The 21449-nt window shown below is 50.5% G+C and overlaps 2 protein-coding genes across 3 annotated transcripts in view; one reads left to right on the top strand and one right to left on the bottom strand.

Annotated features, from left to right (window-relative positions):
- The window catches only part of BEND3 (BEN domain containing 3), a 62987-nt gene extending 44113 nt beyond the window's left edge, over positions 1-18874 (top strand). For both annotated transcript variants that reach the window (XM_062186569.1, XM_062186571.1), the window contains one exon: positions 18751-18874. The gene's annotated coding sequence lies outside the window, so the exon portion shown is untranslated. The remainder of the gene's footprint in view (positions 1-18750) is intronic.
- Positions 4415-19642, bottom strand: MTRES1 (mitochondrial transcription rescue factor 1). The gene is made up of 4 exons (XM_062186572.1): positions 19561-19642; positions 11251-11728; positions 9007-9079; positions 4415-4666 (listed from the first exon to the last, which is right to left on the bottom strand). The coding sequence occupies exons 2-4, from the start codon at positions 11715-11717 to the stop codon at positions 4487-4489; spliced, it is 720 nt and encodes a 239-aa protein (XP_062042556.1). The 5' UTR covers positions 11718-11728; positions 19561-19642; the 3' UTR covers positions 4415-4486.
- Between the last annotated feature and the right edge of the window lie 1807 nt (positions 19643-21449).

Raw genomic sequence — 21449 nt, 5'->3', positions numbered from 1 at the left:
CTGACTTGAGGGCCAGACATCAGCCCTCCTGGGGTTTTGACGAGCTGCAAGCTTAGCCCAGGGACAGGTCCATACAGCCTGTGGGAGGCCCTGTGGGATGGCAGCCTTCTCTACTGATTGTGTTGGATGAGTCCAAAAGGTGGCCCACTGTGGCTTTAACCTCATTTTTGCTTTGTCTGTTTCCCTTGCAAGCCAAAGGAAAGGTTTCTGCATTCTCTGAAGAAGTAGGCGAGGCTCAGGAATGAGGCTCACCTATCCTGACCTCTACACAGAGAATGCCCTGTGGGGACACCTGTGTGCCCCTGAGAAGTCACTGGGCCTTCACTTGCAGTCATGGGGAAGGTCCCAGGACAAGGTCGACCAGGGGCAGCTGACCTCAGGACCCTTCTCCTGGGAGCGCCCCGCTTCAGATACACATACCCACGCTGTTCACCAATGACTATGAGCTAAAAGGCCTTTAAAACAAACAAGGGCCAGCCAGCCTGCCCTCGAGAGAAATAGTGAAGTGCTGCTCTTGCAAAGCGGCATCCAGTTTCAGGGCCCTGTGGGAAATTCCAAGCAATCGATGGGTGACAGCTGTGGGTCAAAGGCAGGGCGGGCTTGCAGTGTGCAAGAAAGGAGCGTTCGGGTGAACAGTCTCCTTGCTATCTGCACTACACCCGAGGAAGCTGGCTGATGCCAGGGGCTGAGTGGGGCGCTTCCGTGTGGCTCAGCAGGGAAGGCAGCAAGCATCTGGTTTTTGTGGTGGGAGGAGTCTGGCTTAAGCACCCCTGGGGGAGCAGGCTAAATGTGGCAGGTGCAGCAGTGAGAAGCAGCGGGTTAGATACCTGCGGTGCCATGGATGAAGCCTCAAGACCATTCTCAGTGAAAGAAGTTAGTGAATGAAATATCCAGCAATCATTCAGTCAAACTGAAAACACACACAGAACATGTTTCACAAGACTGCATACACACACAGACACCCACCGAACACACTAAAATGACCCGCAGAGTGGGAGAAGATATGCTGAGACGGGACAGCAAGCGGGGAAACATGCAACTTGTAGGGTGGACACTGGGGCAGTTCCCTAATGGAAAAACACACGGGTGTGGGTCCTTGGTCCACCCAATGGGGTGCTGGTAAATATTTGACAACTGCTCCCAGGGCAAAGGAGAGATCCTGATTGGTAGAGTCTGCCGGTTTCCGAGTAAAGATATGTGACTCACGGCAAGCAAAGCTGGACAACGCACCCTCTGCTGTCCCGAGTCTGCGCATGCAAATGCATCATTTCCTTCTCCACGCCCTGGCGAGCTCGGATGCTGTGGACTGGTAAGTCTCCAAGAGTAATTTTTTGAAACCAAAATATAAGGCAGAACTTCAGTGGAGTGTCATGTCACTTGCCTACCACCCATTGCACACCCTTTAAATTGTCACTTATTTGAAAGGCAAACAGAAATCTCCCAACTGCTGGGTCCCTCAGATGCCACAGCAGCTGGGGCTGGGCCAAGCCAAAGCCAGGAGCCAGCAACTCAAGGCAGGTCTTCATGTGGCGCACCCTTTAAGGTTAGGAACATATAGTGTACTCCAAACTGAAATCTTTCTTCTGTCTCCTTGAAAAATAGTAGTGATTCTTATGACTCTATCCCTCCCCCCCCAATTTGTATCTACTTTATTTATTTGAGAGAGAGAGAGAGAGAGATCCTCCATCTAGGGGTTCACTCTCCAGTGCCCACAAAAGCCAGGGATGGGACATGCCAAAGCCAGGAGCCAAGAACTCAGTGCAGGTCCCCAGTGTGAGTGGCAGGGACCCAATGGTTCCCGAACCATTATTGCTCAAATAAACCATGACTTTAGAATAATCCCCAAATGCCTATTTCTACCCTGCAAATGCGAAAAGGATAATCCAACTCTTGCCTACCTAGATACGTAAATTTCCAGGAATATAAGCAAATTCTATTTGGCAAGAAAACAGAATATGATTTTTTTTTTTTAGAGGAGACATATGTCTTTTGAACCGATTACCATTATTAATAAAAAGGCCAGCTAGGCCTCTTCCAAAACAGTCATAATTTTAAATTGCTCAGCCTTTAAAATTGCAAAACCAGAAGCATTTTCAGACTTTCCTGGGTAGGCAAGAACACTACGCTAAAACCAACAAGCGAAAAACCCGCTTCCTCCTCATCCTGCTAGAGCAGTGTCTCTCCGGCTCTGCATCACTGACATTTTGAGTCAGACAGTTCTTGGTGGTGAGGGCTGTCTGGACGTCGCAGGATGCTGGGCATCAGCCCTGGTCTCCACCCACTGGGTGCCCAGAGCACCTCCTCAGCCATGACAACCCAAACCTGCTTCAGACGCTGCCACACGTCCCCAGGGGGCAGAAACCGGCCCCAGCTGAGAACCACTGCTTTAGAGTGTGTCCAGATGTTACCTACCACCCTTTCCTACGTTGGTCACATTGTCACCAAGAATGCCTTGGCAGGAGTGCATTTTAAAGGGCTGTCATTGGGGGGCCATGAAATGAGTGAGTCGCGAGAGTTGCACAATGTTTATGAATTGCTTTTATGTTTCTGCTACTGCTTCTTACATACGTTCCGAATCCCTGCACTGTAGACAGCTGTGAGAGATCTGTGTTTGCCGCCTGCCATGACCAAACCAACGTTCTCTGTCATCAGATGCCCCTGAGCGGGTTGCACCCTGGCAAGCAGCTGAGTCAGCGTCTGAGTGCCAGTGGAGCTTCACAAGGCCTTCCGTGCGCTTTCTGGCTGCTGTCGGCTCAGCTTGCCTCATAACAACACGTCACCGTTCCTTCTCTCAGAGCCCACAAGGCAGGTGACAGGATCCTGACCCCCATTCAGCTGGCGAGGAAACTGAGGTTCGGAGGGGTTAACCTATGAGCAGAGCAACCCACCTGACTAGCGGCAGGACCCCTGCCGCGCCGTCAGCTCAGTGCTGCCCCTCACTTCGCAAGTCTCTGTGTCCTCTCTAATCACGGAGGTTGGGGGAGGGAGAAGAAACTGAGACGTGTGAACACACAAGCACCTCCACTGTAACTAAGTCTTGTAGCCACTGAACACACCATTTTCACTGGTGACTCAGTAAAGCCACACTAACGAGTGGTGAAATAGAAAAACTCCCTGTACCATTTCCTCCTGACAGTTTAAGCTTTCAAATACAAATCTGCACCATGAGCTGGTGAGACTTCCAGACAGCTCCCTGCTCTGGTCAGGTGCCTTCCAGTCCCGGGGGTGGGTGGCAGGTGAGAGCCCGCCCACAGTCTGCCAGGGAAGCGCCCCTTCCCAGGGCCAGGCCATGGCCCCTGGGATTCCACAGGCCGAGCTGCTTGTGTAGATGCACCTGTCTCAGATGACGGAAATGTGTGCATGTGTTCCCCCAAGTACGCCTCTAGTGGTTCCCAAGTTAGAATGATCTGTTTGATTCTTTATTCTCCTTGAGAAAAATCTATGTATTTGCTGCCTTTACCTGAAAATTAAACCCTCAGCTTATTACCCTAAACCAGGGGTCATCAAATTTGTTTGGTAAAAAGTCAGTATATATTTTAGGTCTCCGCTGTATATTTTTAAAAACTGCTTTGAAAACATAAAAACCGGGGCCATCGCAGTGGCTCAGCGGGTTAACACCCTGGCCTGAAGCGCTGGCATCCCATATGGGCGCCGGTTCTAGTCCCGGCTGCTCCACTTACCGTCCAGCTCTCTGCTGTGGCCTGGGAAAGCAGATGTCCCCAAGTCTGTGGGCCTCTGCCACCCGTGTGGGAGACCCGGAGGAGGCTCCTGGCTCCGGATCGGCTCAGCTCCGGCTGTTGCAGCCGGTTGGGGAGTGAACCAGCGGATGGAAGACCTCTCTCTCTCTCTGCCTCTCCTCTCTCTGTGTAACTCTGACTTTCAAATAAATAAATAAATCTTAAAAAAAAAAAAAAAAAAAAGAAAACGTGAAAACCATTCTTAGCTCAAGAGTCACCCAGAAAACAAGCCTCTGGCTGCCTTAGCTTATCGGCCCCTGCCCTAAGCAAACCACCGCAAATGGGCTGTGCAACAGCTGGAGCCCCCCTACTCACCCAGACTTCTGAAGACAAACTGAAAGGAAAGAAGGCCCACGCGCAGGGGAGGTGGAGAGAGGGCTCGCCCAGTGCTTCCTGCCTGGTGATCCGGGGGGTGCCCTTGACTGCTTGGTTTTGCCTTAAGCAGCCTGAGCCTGGGACAGCTGGACCCTAGACAGGGAAAACCACCTAAACACAGACACTGAGGGAGAGGCGGCCGCCAAGGGGCCAGCCACTGGACCTCCCTGGGCCCGGTGCAGCCCGCACACACCGCCGAAGGGCTCTCAGGCTGCCGAGGTCCACAGGACCCCCGAGGGAACCATCTCCGGGCATGCATGCCAAGTTCCACCAAAGCCTCAGCGGACGCCGCAGATGGGACGAGAACTTTATTTTAACCAAAATGTCCTTTCTCGGCGGCCCCTCCCCCACCGCCTCACTCCCAGGGCAGCCATTTATTTAGACGGACTCTTCTTTGGCAGCGTTAGCCTCTTCCACCGTCGCAGCACCACTCTGTACTTCTCACTCTCCGTCTTTTCTTCAAATACTTTTTTCAGGAGAATCCGCATCACTGTCTCTGTTGCAGCTTCTTTATGCTCCCCAACGAGGAGATCCAATGTGTCTCCCACTTTCACCTGGAAATGAAAAGAAAATGGAGCCTTTATCACATGCGGGAGAACTCAGGCCAAGGCAGGCATCCTTGCTTGGCGTGTTCACCAGGTGATTGTCACACAGAACAAGGACCGGGAGACAAGGCCCATGTCTCCTGTGGAACTGTCATTTGCCCCTAGTGCCTTGGCACAAAGGCCCTCACCGGGATGGCATTCAAACGCCAGGGGCTTGGTCTCCCCGCTTAGGAATAGACAACGCGTGCCTGCAGGCAGTCCCTGTGTGGGGCAGCTCAAACACACCTGCCGGGTGACTGCAGGGAGTATTTAAATGGATGCATTTAGGTTGGTATCATTTGACACAGTGGCAGAGAACACACATGCGCAGTAATTGCTACATGCACCGAGAAGACAATTTCCAGTGCCACACTTTTCTCTGATTTTAGCTGGGATGGGGATGGGGTAGTTTGCTGGAAATTAGTCACTGTAACATATTGGTCAGCAGTAGAGAAATCAAAGAGATCGCCCCAGTGAGCCCACTTAATCAAGAGAGACAAGCTTCAACTTAGAAAGGTAAAGTATCCCAGAATAAAGGGTAGAGATGCTCGAGCTGACTGGCTGTGAAGGGCCGAGGTCGGGCTGGGTGTTTGTCCTGCCAGTTACCGTGCCTGCATCCTGCAGTGGAGTGTGTGGGTGTGATGTGCAGCGCTAGCAGCTGACTTCGGCTTCCTGCTCATGCAGACTGCGAAGCAGCAGTGATGGCTCAAGTAGCTGGCTCCCTGCTTCTCAGGTGGGAGGCCTGGATTGAGTTGCTGGCTCTCGGCTTCAGCCTAGCTGTTGTGGGCATTTAGGAAGTGACCTGCAGGGTGGACGCTCTCTTTGTCTTTCTCTTCCTCTCCAACACATATTTTTTTTTAATGGCTGAGGTCAAATCCATTCTTACCCAGAAGTGAGTTTTGGGTTCAGCTAGAAGTTCAAGACACACCCTGAGGCTGTTGTGTCAGCTCCAAGAGGATTTGGGTCTGGGCTGATGCTGTGGCCAGCCCAGGACAGATACCTGGTATAGGATCTCAGGAAGTCTGCTCAAACCCTCAAAGAGGGGCTACACAGACCCAGGTGCCACAGGCTGCTGCTTCTACTACAACACAAGCCAGGGATGACTGGAGGCCATCTTGGCCCCCCCCTCCCCCCCACTGCTTCCAATGGTAGCAGCGACCCCGTGCATGGGCCACTGATCCCAAGTGGACACCCAAGTCTGTCCTCTGTCTTCTGTCTTCACCCAGTGAAGGGCTTCTGTCTCAGAATTCTGGTGTCAAATGCTTATTTATTTAGTTTCTTTTCCAATGAATATCCTCTGGGGCAGACATGACTTCAGACTGTCCAAACATGGTAGCTCACCAAGGCAAGCCTTTAATTATTCCCCACCCACTCAAGACCTTCGCACTTAGTCTACAAGACAGGCACACATACATGGTGCCACCACACTGCGCTCGACAAGCCGGGAAGCCCAGAGTAGCAGGTTGGGAAACTGAGGCAGGAGCCGATCTTCAGCCATTAACTCCCTCCCCTCTGGGCTGAACAGAAGGCTCACAGCACAGTCAGGCATCAAGACCACTTCTCCTCTTGGGAGAAGAAGAGAGGGGAGTCGCACACCTGCAGATCTGCTGGGTTCAATTACAAAAATGACCACTTCAAGGCCGGCACCGTGGCTCAAGAGGCTAATCCTCCATCTAGTGGCGCCGGCACACCGGGTTCTAGTCCCGGTTGGGGCGCCAGATTCTGTCCCGGTTGCCCCTCTTCCAGGCCAGCTCTCTGCTATGGCCCGGGAGTGCAGTGGAGGATGGCCCAAGTGCTTGGGCCCTGCACCCCATGGGAGACCAGGAGAAGCACCTGGCTCCTGCCTTCGGATCAGCGCGGTGTGCTGGCCGCAGCATGCTGGCTGCGGCGGCCATTGGAGGGTGAACCAACGGCAAAAGGAAGACCTTTCTCTCTGTCTCTCTCTCACACTGTCCACACTCTGCCTGTCAAAAATAATAATAATAATAATAAAATGACCACTTCAATCTGTGTGGACATTTTAAAAAGTCATTGTCTTCACAAAGTCACCACAAGTCCTCGAACCCACCTTTACCTCTTATGGAATAACTATTTCATTAAAAGTCTTCAATGAATGATATACACACGTGACACAAAGTTGAGGATACAAAAGCACACAACAAGAGAAAGCAGCCGTTCTCAGGTGCCCTTCCGTGCGTGTACTGTGCATGGTGCCTGCCCTTTAAAAAAGCAGGCTGCTGTGTGGCTGGAGAGCAAGTCCCCTGGGGGCTTCCTCCCAGAGCAGAGACTAGGGAACCGGTGCTGGTCCTTCCCCTCACTGATCCCAGGGAGAGAGAATTCAGGACAGCTTCAATCCCATACGTGGGCTCCACACGCCCACTGCTCACATGGAGCCACCCAGCACCTGCTGTACTTGGGGCTCGCAGCTCACAGAACAGCTCTGCTCACCTGCAGGCAGCCAGGGTTAGAGCGGCAGCATCAGACAAGTGCTGACCCTCCAGCGCCGGCAGCCAGGCCTGGGCTCCACAGAGCAGGCCAAGGAAGGCCACGCATTCTTCATTCCCCTCCAAGACCCTGGCCGTCAGCAGACACAAAGCCAAACTGGCTGGGATTAGGGGCTGTTCCAAATATCTACATTTCAAATCTCCCTTTAGCTGCAGTTTCTATGGCTACCAGGCCTCCTAGTAACAAGGCAGCCGAGTGCTAATGCTGGCCTCTTCTTTGCTGACCCTCAGGAGCAATCTGGAAGGCAGCCGAGACAACAGAACACCCAAGGCAGAATGAAGCAGCAGCAATTAGGCTGCAGTTAACGACATCTCAAGGCTCAGGCAGAAAGACCGGCCTGTGGGGTTTGTAATGAGACCTGGGCAAGGCAGGTGCTCAGGGACTCCAGGACAGGCCTCGTGTCGGGAATCCTGCGGCTGCGGAGAAGAACGCTGGGCTACGCTCAGGAAAAAGCAACGAAGGGAGAAGGGCCTGTCTGGGGCACCCAGCTTCATGCAGCCCACAGAGCAGTGGCTGATGTGCCAGCGTCTGAACCTGCGGCCCAGCTGCTGTCAGAGGGACTGTGGGGGCTGAGCCCGGCTCAGGGCCTTTTCCCTCCTTCTGTCCTGTGAGAGTGTGGATGACCCCTGGGAGCAGGCCCTGGAGGAAGCCTCAGTGCTCCCCCAGACGGACAGCTGACAGTTTCCCCATCCACTCTGTGTCCCAGGGTAGCAGGATACAGCTCAGGGGTGGTGAAACATGAACAAGAGCAAAGGAAAACAGCTTCCAAAAGTGTCTCACTGGTCTGGAGCATTCTGCCTCCGGACATTGAGATGATGCTTTCCAACACTCTTGTGTCTTCCAAATGTTTTAAGGGTCCCTGTTAATTCTTGGTGTCACTTTTCCCAATTACGGAAGTGAGCCAAATTCAGGGTAAAAGAAAAAAAAAAATCAAAAACTAAAAAGCATGAGGAAATTTCTATAACCCATAAAGCCCCACTCCATGATAGTTCCTTGTAGTAGTAACATTTTAATTCTAGGTATATGCAAACATGTTTATTTTTATAGAAATATAAATTTCTGGATGGTTTTTCACCTAGGGTTAAGATGCTGTTTAAAATGCCTGGGTCCCACCCTGGAGGACCTGGGTTCAATTTTCAGCCCCGGCTCCCACTTCCTGCAACTGCAGACCCTGGGAGGCATCAGTGATGGCTTCAGTAATTGCGTTCCTGCCACTCACTGGGAGACCTGAGTTGAGTTTTTGGCTCCTGGCTTCAGCCTGGCCAGGCCCTAGCTGTTGGGGGCATATAGGAAGTGAACCGGCAGATGGAAGATCTTTCTCTGTTGCTCTGCACTGATATAGACCTGTCAGAAAATCTAGACTATCCCTTCTGACAGTTAAAGCAGCACATGTAGCAAGCGCTCAGTGGGTAGTGCTGGACTGAACAGAATTACACATCTGCTCAGGTAACACCAAAAAACACTTCTAGGTGAATCAGTGCTACTTTGCAATCCAATTATGATGACTCCATAGAGGCTAACATTCATAACCCAGGAGTTTAATTAATGGATTTTTGCCAGTCCTGGTAGTAGCTCATCCTAACATATGAAAGAAAAAGGGGAAAGCTGCCTCACAACGTCATTAGGGCTGTGAAGGAGAAACTGGCCTGTGTGGTTGAGGCTGGTGACTCCCAGCGGCCTGTGCGGGACCCCAGGACCTCAGGAAAGCTAAGGAGCCTGAGGGGAAACCTGGGGCAGCGTTAACTGAGTACTAGCGGAGCAGCAGACAAAAACATCTAGATGTCACTACAGGTTTAATATCTCACCGTTCTGCTCTTCTTCCATAATTTTTCCCCATTCAGTCTGAGTTCACCTTTGTAGAATGCATCTTCCACTTTGCTATTAAAAAAAACAAGTAGACAAAGTGCTTAAAAATATACAATTATACACATTCACATAAAATACCTGCTGTAATTGTTTATCCCGACAGTGATTCCCCACAAACTCTCCAGTTTGGGTGCCAGGAAAGTGAAAATTGACTGCTTCCATATATACCCAGGACAGGGAGACCAGTGGGCCCTTCTGAGAGATGCTGAGGTGCTGTAAAGATCTGCTAGCACCATCATGCACTTTACTTGATTTTTTATGTTTTAAAATTTACTCATTTATTAGAAAAGCAGAGTTAGAGACCTTCCATCCGCTAGTTCACCCCCCAAGTGGCTATGATTTGGGCTGGGCCGGGCCAAAGCCAGGAGCCTGGAATGTCATCTGGGACTCCCATGTGGATGACAGAGGCCCAAGTACTTACGCCATCTTCTGCTGCTTTCCCAGGCGCCATTAGCAGGGAGCTGGATCTGGAAGTAGAGCAGCCGCGACTTGAACCAGCACTCATACTCGATGCTGGTGTTGCAGGTGGCGGCTTAACCCATTGCACCACAATGCCAGTCTTTGGCTGGGGTTCAACATACTTATGAAGCTCCGTTCCACACAGGGGCCTGGGGTGTTCCACCTGACTCCCAAGGCAGCAACTTCATGGTGAGGCTGTGGCTCTGGTGAGTCACAGTGACCAGAGTGAGTGGGCGTCTCTTTCCCCTCTGATACCTGCTCTGGACTTACAGGAAGACCAGACATCACATATACCGTGAGGTCACTAAGAAATTCTCTGCCAGTCTGCACTGAAGCTGGAGAACTTCCAACCCAGTAGCTGCTGATGTCCAGGAATTTAAATCACTGGGGCAGCCGGACCAGCTGAGGGCTCAGACAAAAACCAGTGTCCTTCCCTTTGATGACCTGACTCCAGCTGACTGACACCAGCGATTAATAAATTAATAAAAAATGGCAGCAGCTACTACTCTAAGAGAGGAGAGGTTCCTTAATGAGTCTGTCATATCTTAGAGAACATTCAACACTTCCTGATCATGACGCCAAGAGGGGGCCTGTGGGCTCAGTCATCTTTGAGTCTCCTTCACTTCACAGATTAAAAATTAAACTATCCCATTAAATTAGGTCATACAGGTACAAGTTACACAAGGAAATCTTTCTGAACGTATTCATACCAGAACTCTTACCCTGTATGTAACATGCACACAATCAATGGTTGCTAAAGAAATCAATGACAATGAGGGTCCCTATTCTCATAGAGTTATTCTAATAGGGTGAGAATGAGAATATCAAGGAAACCTTGAAAGTTACATTTAATCATCTCTTTATTATATATGAACACACACAGCTTTCTCTTCATAACAGCTATCATATTGCATATACACTATGTGCCGGGTACAAATGCTTTAGACGGATATTCATTTACTCCCAGTGACCACCTTCTAAACAGATTCTATTACCCTCATTTTCCAGATAAACTGAGATGCAGAGCATATGAGTAACTTGCCCAACATCAGAGAGAGAATAATTGAGCCTCTGGTGGTCTGGTTCCAGAGCCTGCATTCTTAATCAATACTTTATATTCACCCTGTTGATTCTGAGAGGTCCTTTCTCTCATTGTAGCATTTGTGAAATCCAGATACATTTTATGCTTGCTGTTATTAAATCGATGGATCATCTTATAGCCAGCTGTGCCTTAGAATTAAGAAACTATGGCACGTGGGATTTGCAGGCATGTGACTTCTTTGGCAATCAGTTTACTCATCTAAGATGACGGACAGGTGACCTGTAAGGCCCTTCTGGAGTAGGTTTGATGCAGCAGTTAAGATTCCAGCACTCCATATTGAAGGGCCTGGGGCTGAGCCCTGGCTGGGCTTCCAATTCCAGCTCCCTGCTACCATGCACCATGGGAGGCAGCAGGTGATGGCTCAAGGTGGGTCCCTGCCACCCATGGGGGAGATCCAGACTGACTTGTGGGTTCCTGGCTTCAGCCAGGCTCAACTCTGGCTGGCTGTGAGCATCTGGGGAATGAACAAACTGACGGAAGATGTCTGCCTTTCAAATAAATACTAAATCAAAAATATTTTTAAAGGTCTTTTCATTCATTGTGGTTTTCCTTCACTATAATATGGCCTGACTTGTAATTATGCACTAAAACAAGATATTTTACAATAAAATATCATACTCACTTTCTGCCAATATCGAGGCCTGTCTTCAGGATTACGTCATACCGGAAAGACTGCACGACTTTCTCCAGGTCTTTGTAGTCCCTGACCACACTGGGGTCATCCTGAAGCTCTTCTGCTGGCTCACTCATCTCATTATGATCACTCTCTTCATCAGAGTCCACGTCTTGCACTTTTTCCATAGTCTTTTTAGTGGACTTTTTAGAGCTTAGGTTACTTTTGAGTCTTATGGAAAATGGAAAAATATATTCTGGAGACACTGAAAGTCCTGGGATTCTCAGCGAGAAAACACTATGGAAAAGTGGCTTATGATTTGATGTGTTTAACCTGGTACTAGAAAAATACAAGTATTGATTCCAGGAAGCACAGAGTTTAAATGAAGGTGTCCCTTGGAGCACGCCCCAGAGTCCAACCCAGGCATCCGGCTTTCTTAAAACACCAGCCAGTACTCTCACACTAGTCATAGCCATGGTGCACAGACCTGGAAGAGACAATAACTCAGTTTTATTTCACAAGTGCAGTGACACGGTGTTCCTACAAAATAAATCGTACACAGTATGGACACTTTATGTCCAGTACTGTACTTATGCCCTCCTACAAGACTCTAGATCTATCGGCCTGCATGCACTGAAGACCATACATCATACCATACCGAGTCTTCTTGCTACAATAAATGTGTTGAGCTCACGGGGTTGTGGCTGGGGGTGGGGAGGGGGGTGGTGGTTGATGACATACTAGAATGTGTGAAAGCACTCTTTCTACTCTTCTCCCTCACCAAAAGCAGCTTTGGGTACTGGTTGCTATGGAAAAATATTAGCAACAGTTTTCAATGATTTGTTTCAGAAAGAAAAGAAAATCCAGGGAGAAAGACTGCTTATTGACATAAGTTAGACATGTACAATATTAACTTTGCCAAGGAAGAACACCAGAATACCACTTCATAAAACCCAGAGTGACTCTGTACAGTTTATTTCAACCTCCACCCCAGCAAGTCAGGGATGGCAATGAGTAAACCAAACAAATCTGCATTTCACCTCCTTTTGCATCTCTTTCCCAAACAAAGCAAACCGTTGTTTTGTGATGATGGGACACCTCCAGAAGTGCATCGAGATGGTTTTAGGGAAGGGTTTCCACGTGGTCAACATCCTTGTACTCCAGGTTTGCAAATGGCTTTCTTTTGTGCCAAGGTTACGTTTCCTCATTTCCTTCCTTCCTTCCTTTGCAATCCATGTATAGCTACATCATAGTACACATTTTTTCATGAACTTTTTTGTTGTTGTTTAAAGATTTTATTTATTATTTATCTATCTGTCTATTAAGGCAAAGTGACACAGAGAGAAACAGAAAAGAGGAAGAAGGAGATTTTTCTATCTATTGGTTCCCTCCCTTAATGGCCACAACAGCCAGATCAGGGCTAGGCTGAAGCCAGCAGCCAGGAACTCAGGAGTCTCCCACAGGAATGGCAGGGACCTGAGCGCTTCAATCATTTTCTGCCGTTTTCCCAGACACATTAGCAGAAAGCTGGACTGGAAGTAGAGTAACCACACTCGAATCCGCACTCTGACACAAGATGCTGGCAACAAAAGAGGAGGTTTAACCCATTGCACCACAAACTGCCCCAACACTGATTTCTCTGAAAATGATTCTCATGATTTTTCTCCCCTACTTTCCATTAATCACAAAGCTGACAACAGCAATTATCCATATGGCTCACTGGAAAACACAGAGCTATTGACTTCCAATTTATATTCAACATTTCGGGGCCTTATATTCCTGGCATGAATGAACAGACAACACAAGCTCACTGCTCTTGGGACTCAGGACTTTAATCTTCAATGAGAAATAAAGCAGGTCTTTTTTTTTTTTTTTTTTTTTTTAAATTGAAGAAGCAGGGAAGCAGAGACAGAGAGAAGGGGGTGGGGAGGGAGGAAGAGAGGGAGGGCAAGTGAGGATGTGCCTCTGTTCACTGGTTCACTCTTCAAATGCCCACAATGGCAGGGGCTGAGTCAAGCCAAAACCAGCAGCCAGGAACTCAATCTAGGTCTCCCATGTGGGTGTAGGAACCCAACCACTGCAGTTTCCCAGAGTCCAGCTCCCTGCTAATGTGCCTGGGAAAGCAGCAGAGGGTGGTCCAAGTGCTTGGGCCCCTGCACCCATGTCAGAGATGCAGATGGAGTTCCAGGCTCCTGGCTTCTGCCTGGTCCAGCCTTGGCCATCATGGTCATCTAGGGAGTAAATGAGCAGATGGAAGATCTCTCTCTCTTCTTCTGTCTCTCCCTCTCTTTCTGTAACTCTACCTTTCAAATAAATAAATCTTTAAAAGAAAAAACCTTCTTGCATGAAAGGCAACCTTCATTTACCAAATACCAGAAAGAATGGACAGTTTCAAGGGTGGTGGAGTGACAGGAATTGCCACCAACTTGGAGGAAATCCTAAGAGGAGGCACAGAGAAGGAAGTGCTGGTAGGCAGGGGTTGAGTCTCGTCTCTGCACCAGTCCCTCTGTGTCCGTATTCCTCATCTGGAAAGCCTAGCTTTGAACCAACTGCACTTGCTTCCCTGAAGAACGCCTGCATCTGATCTTGCCCCCTGCACATACTCCAGGTAGCTCTATTTACCCACCCTGGGAAACCTTTACTCACAGAAGGCGACAATTTAAAATCATACTCATGTGTAAGAACACCAAGCACACCACAGACACCAAACTGTCAAGTGCCATCTTTGTGTGTGTTACCTGGTCACTCCCTGACTTTGCGATCTGCTTCACTTTCTAGCAAACGCTGGCAAGTTCTGAGTGTTTAGATGAAATGTATGAGAGACACAAAACTGAGAAAAGCCAGTCACCTAATTTTTGCTGGAGATGATGATCAGTTGGAGATACCAGCAGCAGACATGCAGGGCCACCAAGGAGGGGTCTGAGAACTGAGGTTCTGTCTCAGAACCCTGAACTGGTCAGGGTAGCCCTGAGTTGGGAGTGGGGAGTGCCAGAGGAGGGGGTTAACCAGGGCCCCAGCTCCTCTTCAATCAGAGTGGTGCCACTGCATATTGGGCTCCTTGTCTTTCATTTGAGAAAAATAAGAGTAAAAAGAGAGGGCAGGCATTGGGCATAGTGGTAAAGACACTGCTTAGGATGCCTGTATTCTCTACCAGAGTGCCTGGGCTTGAGGCACAGCTGAACTCTCCATTTCAGCTCCCTGCTAATGTGAATCCTGGGGAGCAGCAGGTGGTAGCTCAAGTTCTTGGGTCTCTACCACCCACATGGGAGGCCCAGATTAAAATCCCAGCTCCTGGCTTCACCTTGACCCAACACAGCACTTGTGGAGAGTGAACAGGTGGATAGGAGATTGATGCCCCTTTCTCCTCTCAAAAAAAAAAAAAAAAAAAAAAAAAAAAGAAGAAGAAGAAGAAGAAGAAGAGGATGCTACTATTGACAAAGTTTCTGCCCTTTTGGCATGACCTCCTCCACCCAAGCCTCCCCCTCATCTTCCACCAACCCTTGCACTATCCAAGCTATTCCAGACTCTGGTCATCCCAATACCGTGTGTCTTGTCACTTTCTAGTAAGTTCACTGGACTGTTCTGATCTCCCAAATGCTAGGGGTAAGGGCGAGGCAGGCATTTGGTCTTATTCTTCACTCCCAGCCCCTATCTGTTCAGCACACACTAAACTCAATGAATAGGGGCCAAGTGTTTGCCCAAGTAGTTAGGCCACCACTTGGGATGCTCACACCCCATTATCCAGAGCACCTCAGTTTGAGTCATGACCACACTCTCCATCCCAGTTTCCTGTTAATGAGCATTCTGGAAAGCAGCAAGTGACGGGTCAAGTAGTTGGGTCCCTGCCACCCACATGGGAGATCTGGCCTGAGTTCCTAGCTCCTGGCTTCAGCCTGGCCCAGCCCTCACTCTTTTAGGCATTTGGAGAGTAAACCAGCAGATGGGAGATCTCAGTCTGTCTCTCCATCTTTCAGACAAATTAAATAAAAAAAATTTTTTTTGAAGTTGCAGATTCAACTATTTAGAAATGAAAAAAGCATCTTGCCCACTCACTACCTTTACGGCCACTCACTTACTCATATGTGGCTAGACCTCCATGTAAAACAGCCAGTTCTTATCCCCCAAGGAAGTGCCATTTAAGTGGAACATGGTCAAGTAAACCAGCCATCAGAGAGCGTGACTAGAAACAGGGACAGAGGCTGGAGCCTGCACAAGCTGCAGCCCGGAGCAGGGACACCTAGGGGGAGGTCTGATGGCAGAGGCAGCCTGAAACCCATCTGTGGAGAGACAGCATTGTTACATCAGCATGCTGTTAACTCTCTCACTCCAAAACAAGTAGATGGACACGTCTCTTAACTGCACCACGCCCCAGGTCCTACCTATCTTGGCTCCTCTTTATGCCACAACTCCTCAGAGGTGTGGTCTATGCTCCCCTCAACTCCATGGCTTCCTAAATGCAGCACTTAACAAAGCTGATCACCCCCTCCTTTGTCACTCTGGGTTTGCCCCCTCACTGGCGACTGCTTCTCCAAGACTCCACCTTTCTCCCTGACAGTCTGCTGCTGGCGGGCCCTGGGGCTGTCTCTGGTCCTCTTCTACTTTCCCAGAACCGGCAGGAGTGGCTCACTGTGTGGAAACTGGACCGTTCGCTTTATGCGGAATTTCTGCTTTCTTCTAGAAGGCCGAAGTCTCAGTATGTTCTAGGCAGAGAGTGCCTACGTGATGAGCCTCCAGGAAAAATCCTGGGCAGTGACTCTCACATAAGCTGATAGACAACATCTCACATGGGAGGTCAGTGTGTTCCTGGAGGAAGCAAGCGAGTCCCAGGTGGCTCCCCTGGGAGCGGACTCTACGGCTATGCCAGTCCCTCCAGACTTGGTCTGGTCCAACTTTTCCCTTAGCTTATTTTGCTTCAGACTCTTTACTTGTAATAAATCACAGCCGCGTGATCCTATGTTGCGTCCTCTTACCGAAATCAATAAACCTGGGGGTCTCCCAGCACAACATCCAACCGCCTGCGTGACATCTCCACGTGGGTGCTCGACAGGCAGCTCCCGCTTAACCTGTCCATAAATAAACTCCTGTCACATGCCCAGCTCCAAATCCGCTCCACCTGCGGCCTTCGCTGACTTAGTGAGTGGCAGCTCCAGCCTTCCGGCTGCTGAGAACAAAAGCTTCATCCTTGGGTCTTCTCTGTCCCCACACTGAGGCGCACCGCATCAGGAATTCCCATCGGCTCTATCTTCAACACAGGTGTAGAGCCCCTTGCTTCTCACCACTTCCACTGCTACCACAGAGTCATGCTACTATCACCCACCACCAGCGGTGCCACTGAGGCTCCACTGGCGTGTTCTCCACAGAGCAACCAGATCCTTCTTTTCCTTCTCGTTTTCTTTCTTTTTTTTTTTTTTTAATTTTTTTTTTGACAGGCAGAGTGGACAGTGAGAGAGAGAGACAGAGAGAAAGGTCTTCCTTTTGCCGTTGGTTCACCCTCCAATGGCCGCCGCGGTAGCGCGCTGCGGCTGGCGCACCGCACTGATCCGATGGCAGGAGCCAGGTGCTTCTCCTGGTCTCCCATGGGGTGCAGGGCCCAAGCACTTGGGCCATCCTCCACTGCACTCCCTGGCCACAGCAGAGAGCTGGCCTGGAAGAGGGGCAACCGGGACAGGATCGGTGCCCCGACCGGGACTAGAACCCGGTGTGCCGGCGCCGCAAGGCGGAGGATTAGCCTACTGAGCCGCGGCGCCGGCTTCCTTCTCGTTTTCTTAAGAGACAGGCATCTTTCATCTACTGGTTCTCTCTCCAAATGCCCACAACGTCTGGGGGTGGGCCAACTCAAAGCTGGGAGCCTGGAACTCACTCTGGGTCTCCCACACAGGTAGCAGGGACCCAATCACTTCAGCCATCATCTGCTGCCTCCCAGGATCTGCAATAGCAGGATGCTGGGCCTGGAACCCAGGGACTCTGATACTACATGCAGATATCCAGTCACTTAATTGCTGTGCCAAATGTCTATTCTGTGAGTGATCCTTGCTAAGATTCATTTTATGTATTTTATGTATTTGGAAGATAAGAGTGACAGCAGAGATAGAGAGAGAGAGAGAGAGAGAGATCATTCATCCGCTGATACTCACCGGATGGCTACAACAGCCAGGGCTTGGCCAGGCTGAAGCCAGGAGTCTGGAACTCAGCCAAGATCTCCCATGTGAGTGGTAGGGACCCAAGCACCTGGGCCATTTTCTTCTGCTTTCCTAGACACATTAGCAGGGAGCTGGACTGGAAGCGGAGCAGCCAAGACTTGAACCAGGGCTCTGATATGGGGTGCCAGCATCATAAGCAGTGCCTTAACTCGCTGTGCCATAATGCAGGTTCCTCAGGAGTGATTCTTTTAAAGTCATACCAAGTCACTGCTTTCCTCAACCCCCTACAAAAGCTCTCACAGGAGTCCCTGAGGTCCCTACCAGTGAACAGGCTCTAGATGATCTGACCTCACTTCCTGTCTGACCACAGCTCCAGCCATGCTGGCCCTCCTCAGGCCCATACCATACATAACAGGCACATTTTGGACTATGAACTACTTTAATCTGTTTTCTGTCACTTTAATGGAGTAACAAAGACCTGGCAATTTAAAAAGAACAGAGGTTTATTTAGCTTATGGTTCTGGAGGCTGACAAGTCCAAGATAAGGCACCAGCCTCTGGTGAAGGGTTTGTTGCTTTGTAACGTGGCAGAGGGCAGGACGATGAAACAGGGCAAGCGTGCCAGAGGGCTTGCTTTATCATAAAACCACTGCTTCGGTAACCCACTGATCTGTGGGTGAAGGAGTTCATCCATGAGCACAGAACCCTCATGACGCGATCGCCTTTCAGAGTCCACCTTTCAATGCTACTGCACGGGGGGCCACGTTTTCCCAGCACACAACATAGCAGATGCAAGGCCACCCCAAAACGCACCAAACACCCAAGTTGAGGAAAGGGTTATTGTGGGGGGGTGGGATGGGGAGGGCACCTGTGCTGGGAGCAGGTCCTGTTAAACCTTTGCCAGAGGCAGGGAGGTAGAAGCATCTAATCCCATTAGGGTGGGGGTGGAGCTGACACCTGTGGCTGGGCCACCTGGTCACCAGGCTTCCAGCAATGGCACAGAGGGGATAGAGCCTAGGATGGTGTCCCGGGCATAGAGTGCACCACAGACAAGACTACACCGTTCTCCTAACAGCAGGGATCTGTGATCCAGCTGCGCCTAGAACACTCTTGCCCTGGATACCCTCAATGCTAACTCCTCGCCTGTAAGTCTTCAATGTCATCTCAGTAACCCTACCCACTCCAGCTCTATTCCATCTTGTCTCCCCAATCCCTAAGCGTACCCCAGTTTTTCAGCACTCACCACCTGTTATCGGATTTCATGATTTAATATTGCTTGCCTATTTCCCCCTCTAGACCATCACCTGCACAAGAGTAGAAATCTTCACCCCAGTTTTTTTTTTTTTCCTCCCCCACTGCTGCATCCCAAGGGTCCAGAGTAGCGCCCGGCATATGTTAAGTGCTTGAACACGTGTGGAAGGAAAGCAGACTGGCGGGACTGGCGCAACAGAATGAACCGAGAGAAGAACACACAAAGATGGGGCTGGATCTCCAAGGGCCACTGTACACAAGTCTGGACCTGACCCAGACGGCGTGGGAGCCAAGGGAAGATCTTAGGTAGGGGCCATGACCCGACAGGAGCGCGTCTGAAAATAAAACTTAATCTCTTGGGCGGCGATGTGAACGGAGCAGGGGGATGATGAGGGCAGCCAGGCTGGAAGGGGTTCTGGGGGAGACCTTCGGCAGCGGTGTGAGCTAACCCACGACCGAGCCGGGCACGGCCTGGCATGCGGGGGCGGCGCCGTCCTTGACCTGCGAGGGGCTGGGACTCGCTGCACGTTTGGAGAACCTAGCCTCAAGGCTGGCGTGCACCGCCGCAAAAACGCTCTCTCCTCGTGGACACCTCCCTCGCCGACTGCTCGGATCGGCTCGGCTTCCCGGCGCTCCCTCCCCAGCCTCCGGGCTGCGCCCCTTTGCGAGCCCCCAAGGTCACAGGAAACCGGACACCTCCGTCCCCGGGCTCCAGGTCTGCGTTTGGAGCCTCCGCCGGCCCGATCCCCTCGGCCCCTGCGCTCGCGGGGTGCCCCGAGGCCGGTGCGGCTCCGCGGAGACCCCGGCAGGAGCGTGGGCGACACCCGGGGGCTGCGGAGCCGCGCGGCTTTGCCCGCGCGCGCGTGTGCGGCGAAGTGAGCTAGGGGGCGCGGGCCGGGGGCGCGGCGCGCCGGTAGGGGCGCACTTACCTGCGCGTCAGGGCCGCTAGTCCCTCCCCGCGGCCGTCTCACGCCCGCCGGCCGCCTCCGGCCATGCCCCGCCTCTTCCGCCGGAGCCGGCGCGGCGAGAGCAGGTGGGCGGGGGACGCGGGCACGCACGGCGGCGGCGGCGGCACAGCGACCCCTGCTGGAGGCCGTGCCTCGGAGGACTGTGCGGGTAAGGGCGCGGAGAGAGCAGCCCCGGGCTCGACCGGCGCGTGCGTGCTTCCAAGTGGTCCCTGCGAGCTGAGTTTTAAGGCGCTGGTTCTTTCTCCGGAGTCAAACCTCTCTGAACTTCATCTTTGAGAATTCAAGACGTTGACTCCGCAAAGATATCCGCGCATGCCGGAACTTAGAATATAAAGGAAGTTTCGACCGTCTTTTCAAGAATGAAGCGGTTTGAAGGATCCAGAGAGTCGCACCTGCTTGTCCAGCGTACCTGTCATGCAGTAGGTGATTTCATGGCAAGGAAAAAAAAAAAAATAGTCGCTGAAAAGTCTGCTTTAACAGTGCACCTGTGGAAACAGCCCTTTTAGATCTAACAAGATGAACCTATAATGAAGCATTTGCAGGGGTCTGTGTTTCACCAAGTTTTACGTGTTCGCATTAATGCTTACGGAGCTACCTGCTCTATTAAATTAGAATTAGGGGCATTTAAATTAGAATTTGGCCTAGCGGTTAAGAAGCTGCTAACAAGCCTGGAGGGGTGGAATAGCAATTCTTGTCTTCCCACAAGAAGGAATTCAGAGGGAGACAGAGGTGCAGTCGGAAGCAAGGTAGCAAGGTTTAATGGGTAAGGCATCCGTCAGAACGAATGGGCACCTCTCTGGACAGAATCTGAGCGTGCCAAGCCATTCAGACTGTGGAAAGCAAGGTTACCTAGTTTGATGAAGAGGATGCACCTGGCAAGCCAGGCAGGCAGCTCAGCGCAGAACTGAGAGAACTACACCCGATAGAGCAAGGTAAGTGTTTCAGGAGAGACTGAGCACAGAGTCTGTGTTCAGACTGAGGCTTACAAGGAATGGGGTTCAGTTCTTTTGTCCCCCCCCCCCCACTTTGTGGGTGAGAAATAGGTAAAATTCCTGCTAAGGTTTTTATTAACCAGTGCTATCAGGCTGGGTAGGTCACCTGGCACCAGGCAGAGAGAATTCTACTAAGGTGCCTTTCCCCCCAAGCAAAGGTTTGGGCGGGACTTTGTAGTGTGAAGTGGTAAAGTGCTGGGCTGGCTCCAAGGGGAGCTTTCCAGGCTGCCTTAAGTGCTGTGTTCCTTTCCACAGGGGCTCTGTTTTTCTAAGTCTCCTTTCACACAAGCTAATTTCCAACTTCCTACCTAACAACGCCAAATCCTATATCCTATGTGAGTCTCAGCTCTACTCCTAATTCCAGCTTCCTGCTGGTGTGCAAGTAGTCTTGGAGGCAGCAAGATGATGATTCAAGTGCTTGGGTGCCTGTCACCCATGTGGGAGAGCTGGATTAAGATTTGGGAGTGAATAAGTGGATGAGAATTTTCTCTGTCTCTCTTTCTTTCAAATAAAAATAGATAAGAAATCGTGAATTTTTGTTTGTTTGTTTCAGAGTGTTCTCCCTTAACAGCTCTACAACCAGCTCTATTTGGCATATGTATTTCTACTGCTTTCACGTGGATTCACACAGTGGCTACTTGGTTACATTTGTGCTAAGACACAGCAGTTACAAATTGTTTCAAGTGTTGAAATGTTACAGCTTCCTAAAGTATGTGACTAAGCTTAACTGAATAGGTCAGTGGGTGATACAAAGTAGCATTTACTGGTTTGAGTCATTTGTAAAAGATTACAAATACATTGTTAGTAAATCTGCCCTGAACCGAAGTTAATTATTATAAACTGACAAAATTGGTGTCT

Source organism: Lepus europaeus, chromosome 3 (genome assembly GCF_033115175.1).
Source record: "Lepus europaeus isolate LE1 chromosome 3, mLepTim1.pri, whole genome shotgun sequence".
NCBI classification, from domain to species: Eukaryota; Metazoa; Chordata; class Mammalia; order Lagomorpha; family Leporidae; genus Lepus; species Lepus europaeus.
Note: the sequence above shows the minus strand (reverse complement) of the source record. Positions and strands in the feature narration are given on the sequence as shown.

Bases quoted from the DNA above. Each gene is read 5' to 3' on its own strand.
- MTRES1 (XM_062186572.1), bottom strand. From the start codon at position 11,717: ATGGCTATGACTAGTGTGAGAGTACTGGCTGGTGTTTTAAGAAAGCCG. The intron at 9,080-11,250 runs GTGAGTATGATA...TTTTTTTAATAG, and splicing joins GGCCTCGATATTGGCAGAAA to CAAAGTGGAAGATGCATTCT. The intron at 4,667-9,006 runs GTGAGATATTAA...TTTCATTTCCAG, and splicing joins TATGGAAGAAGAGCAGAACG to GTGAAAGTGGGAGACACATT.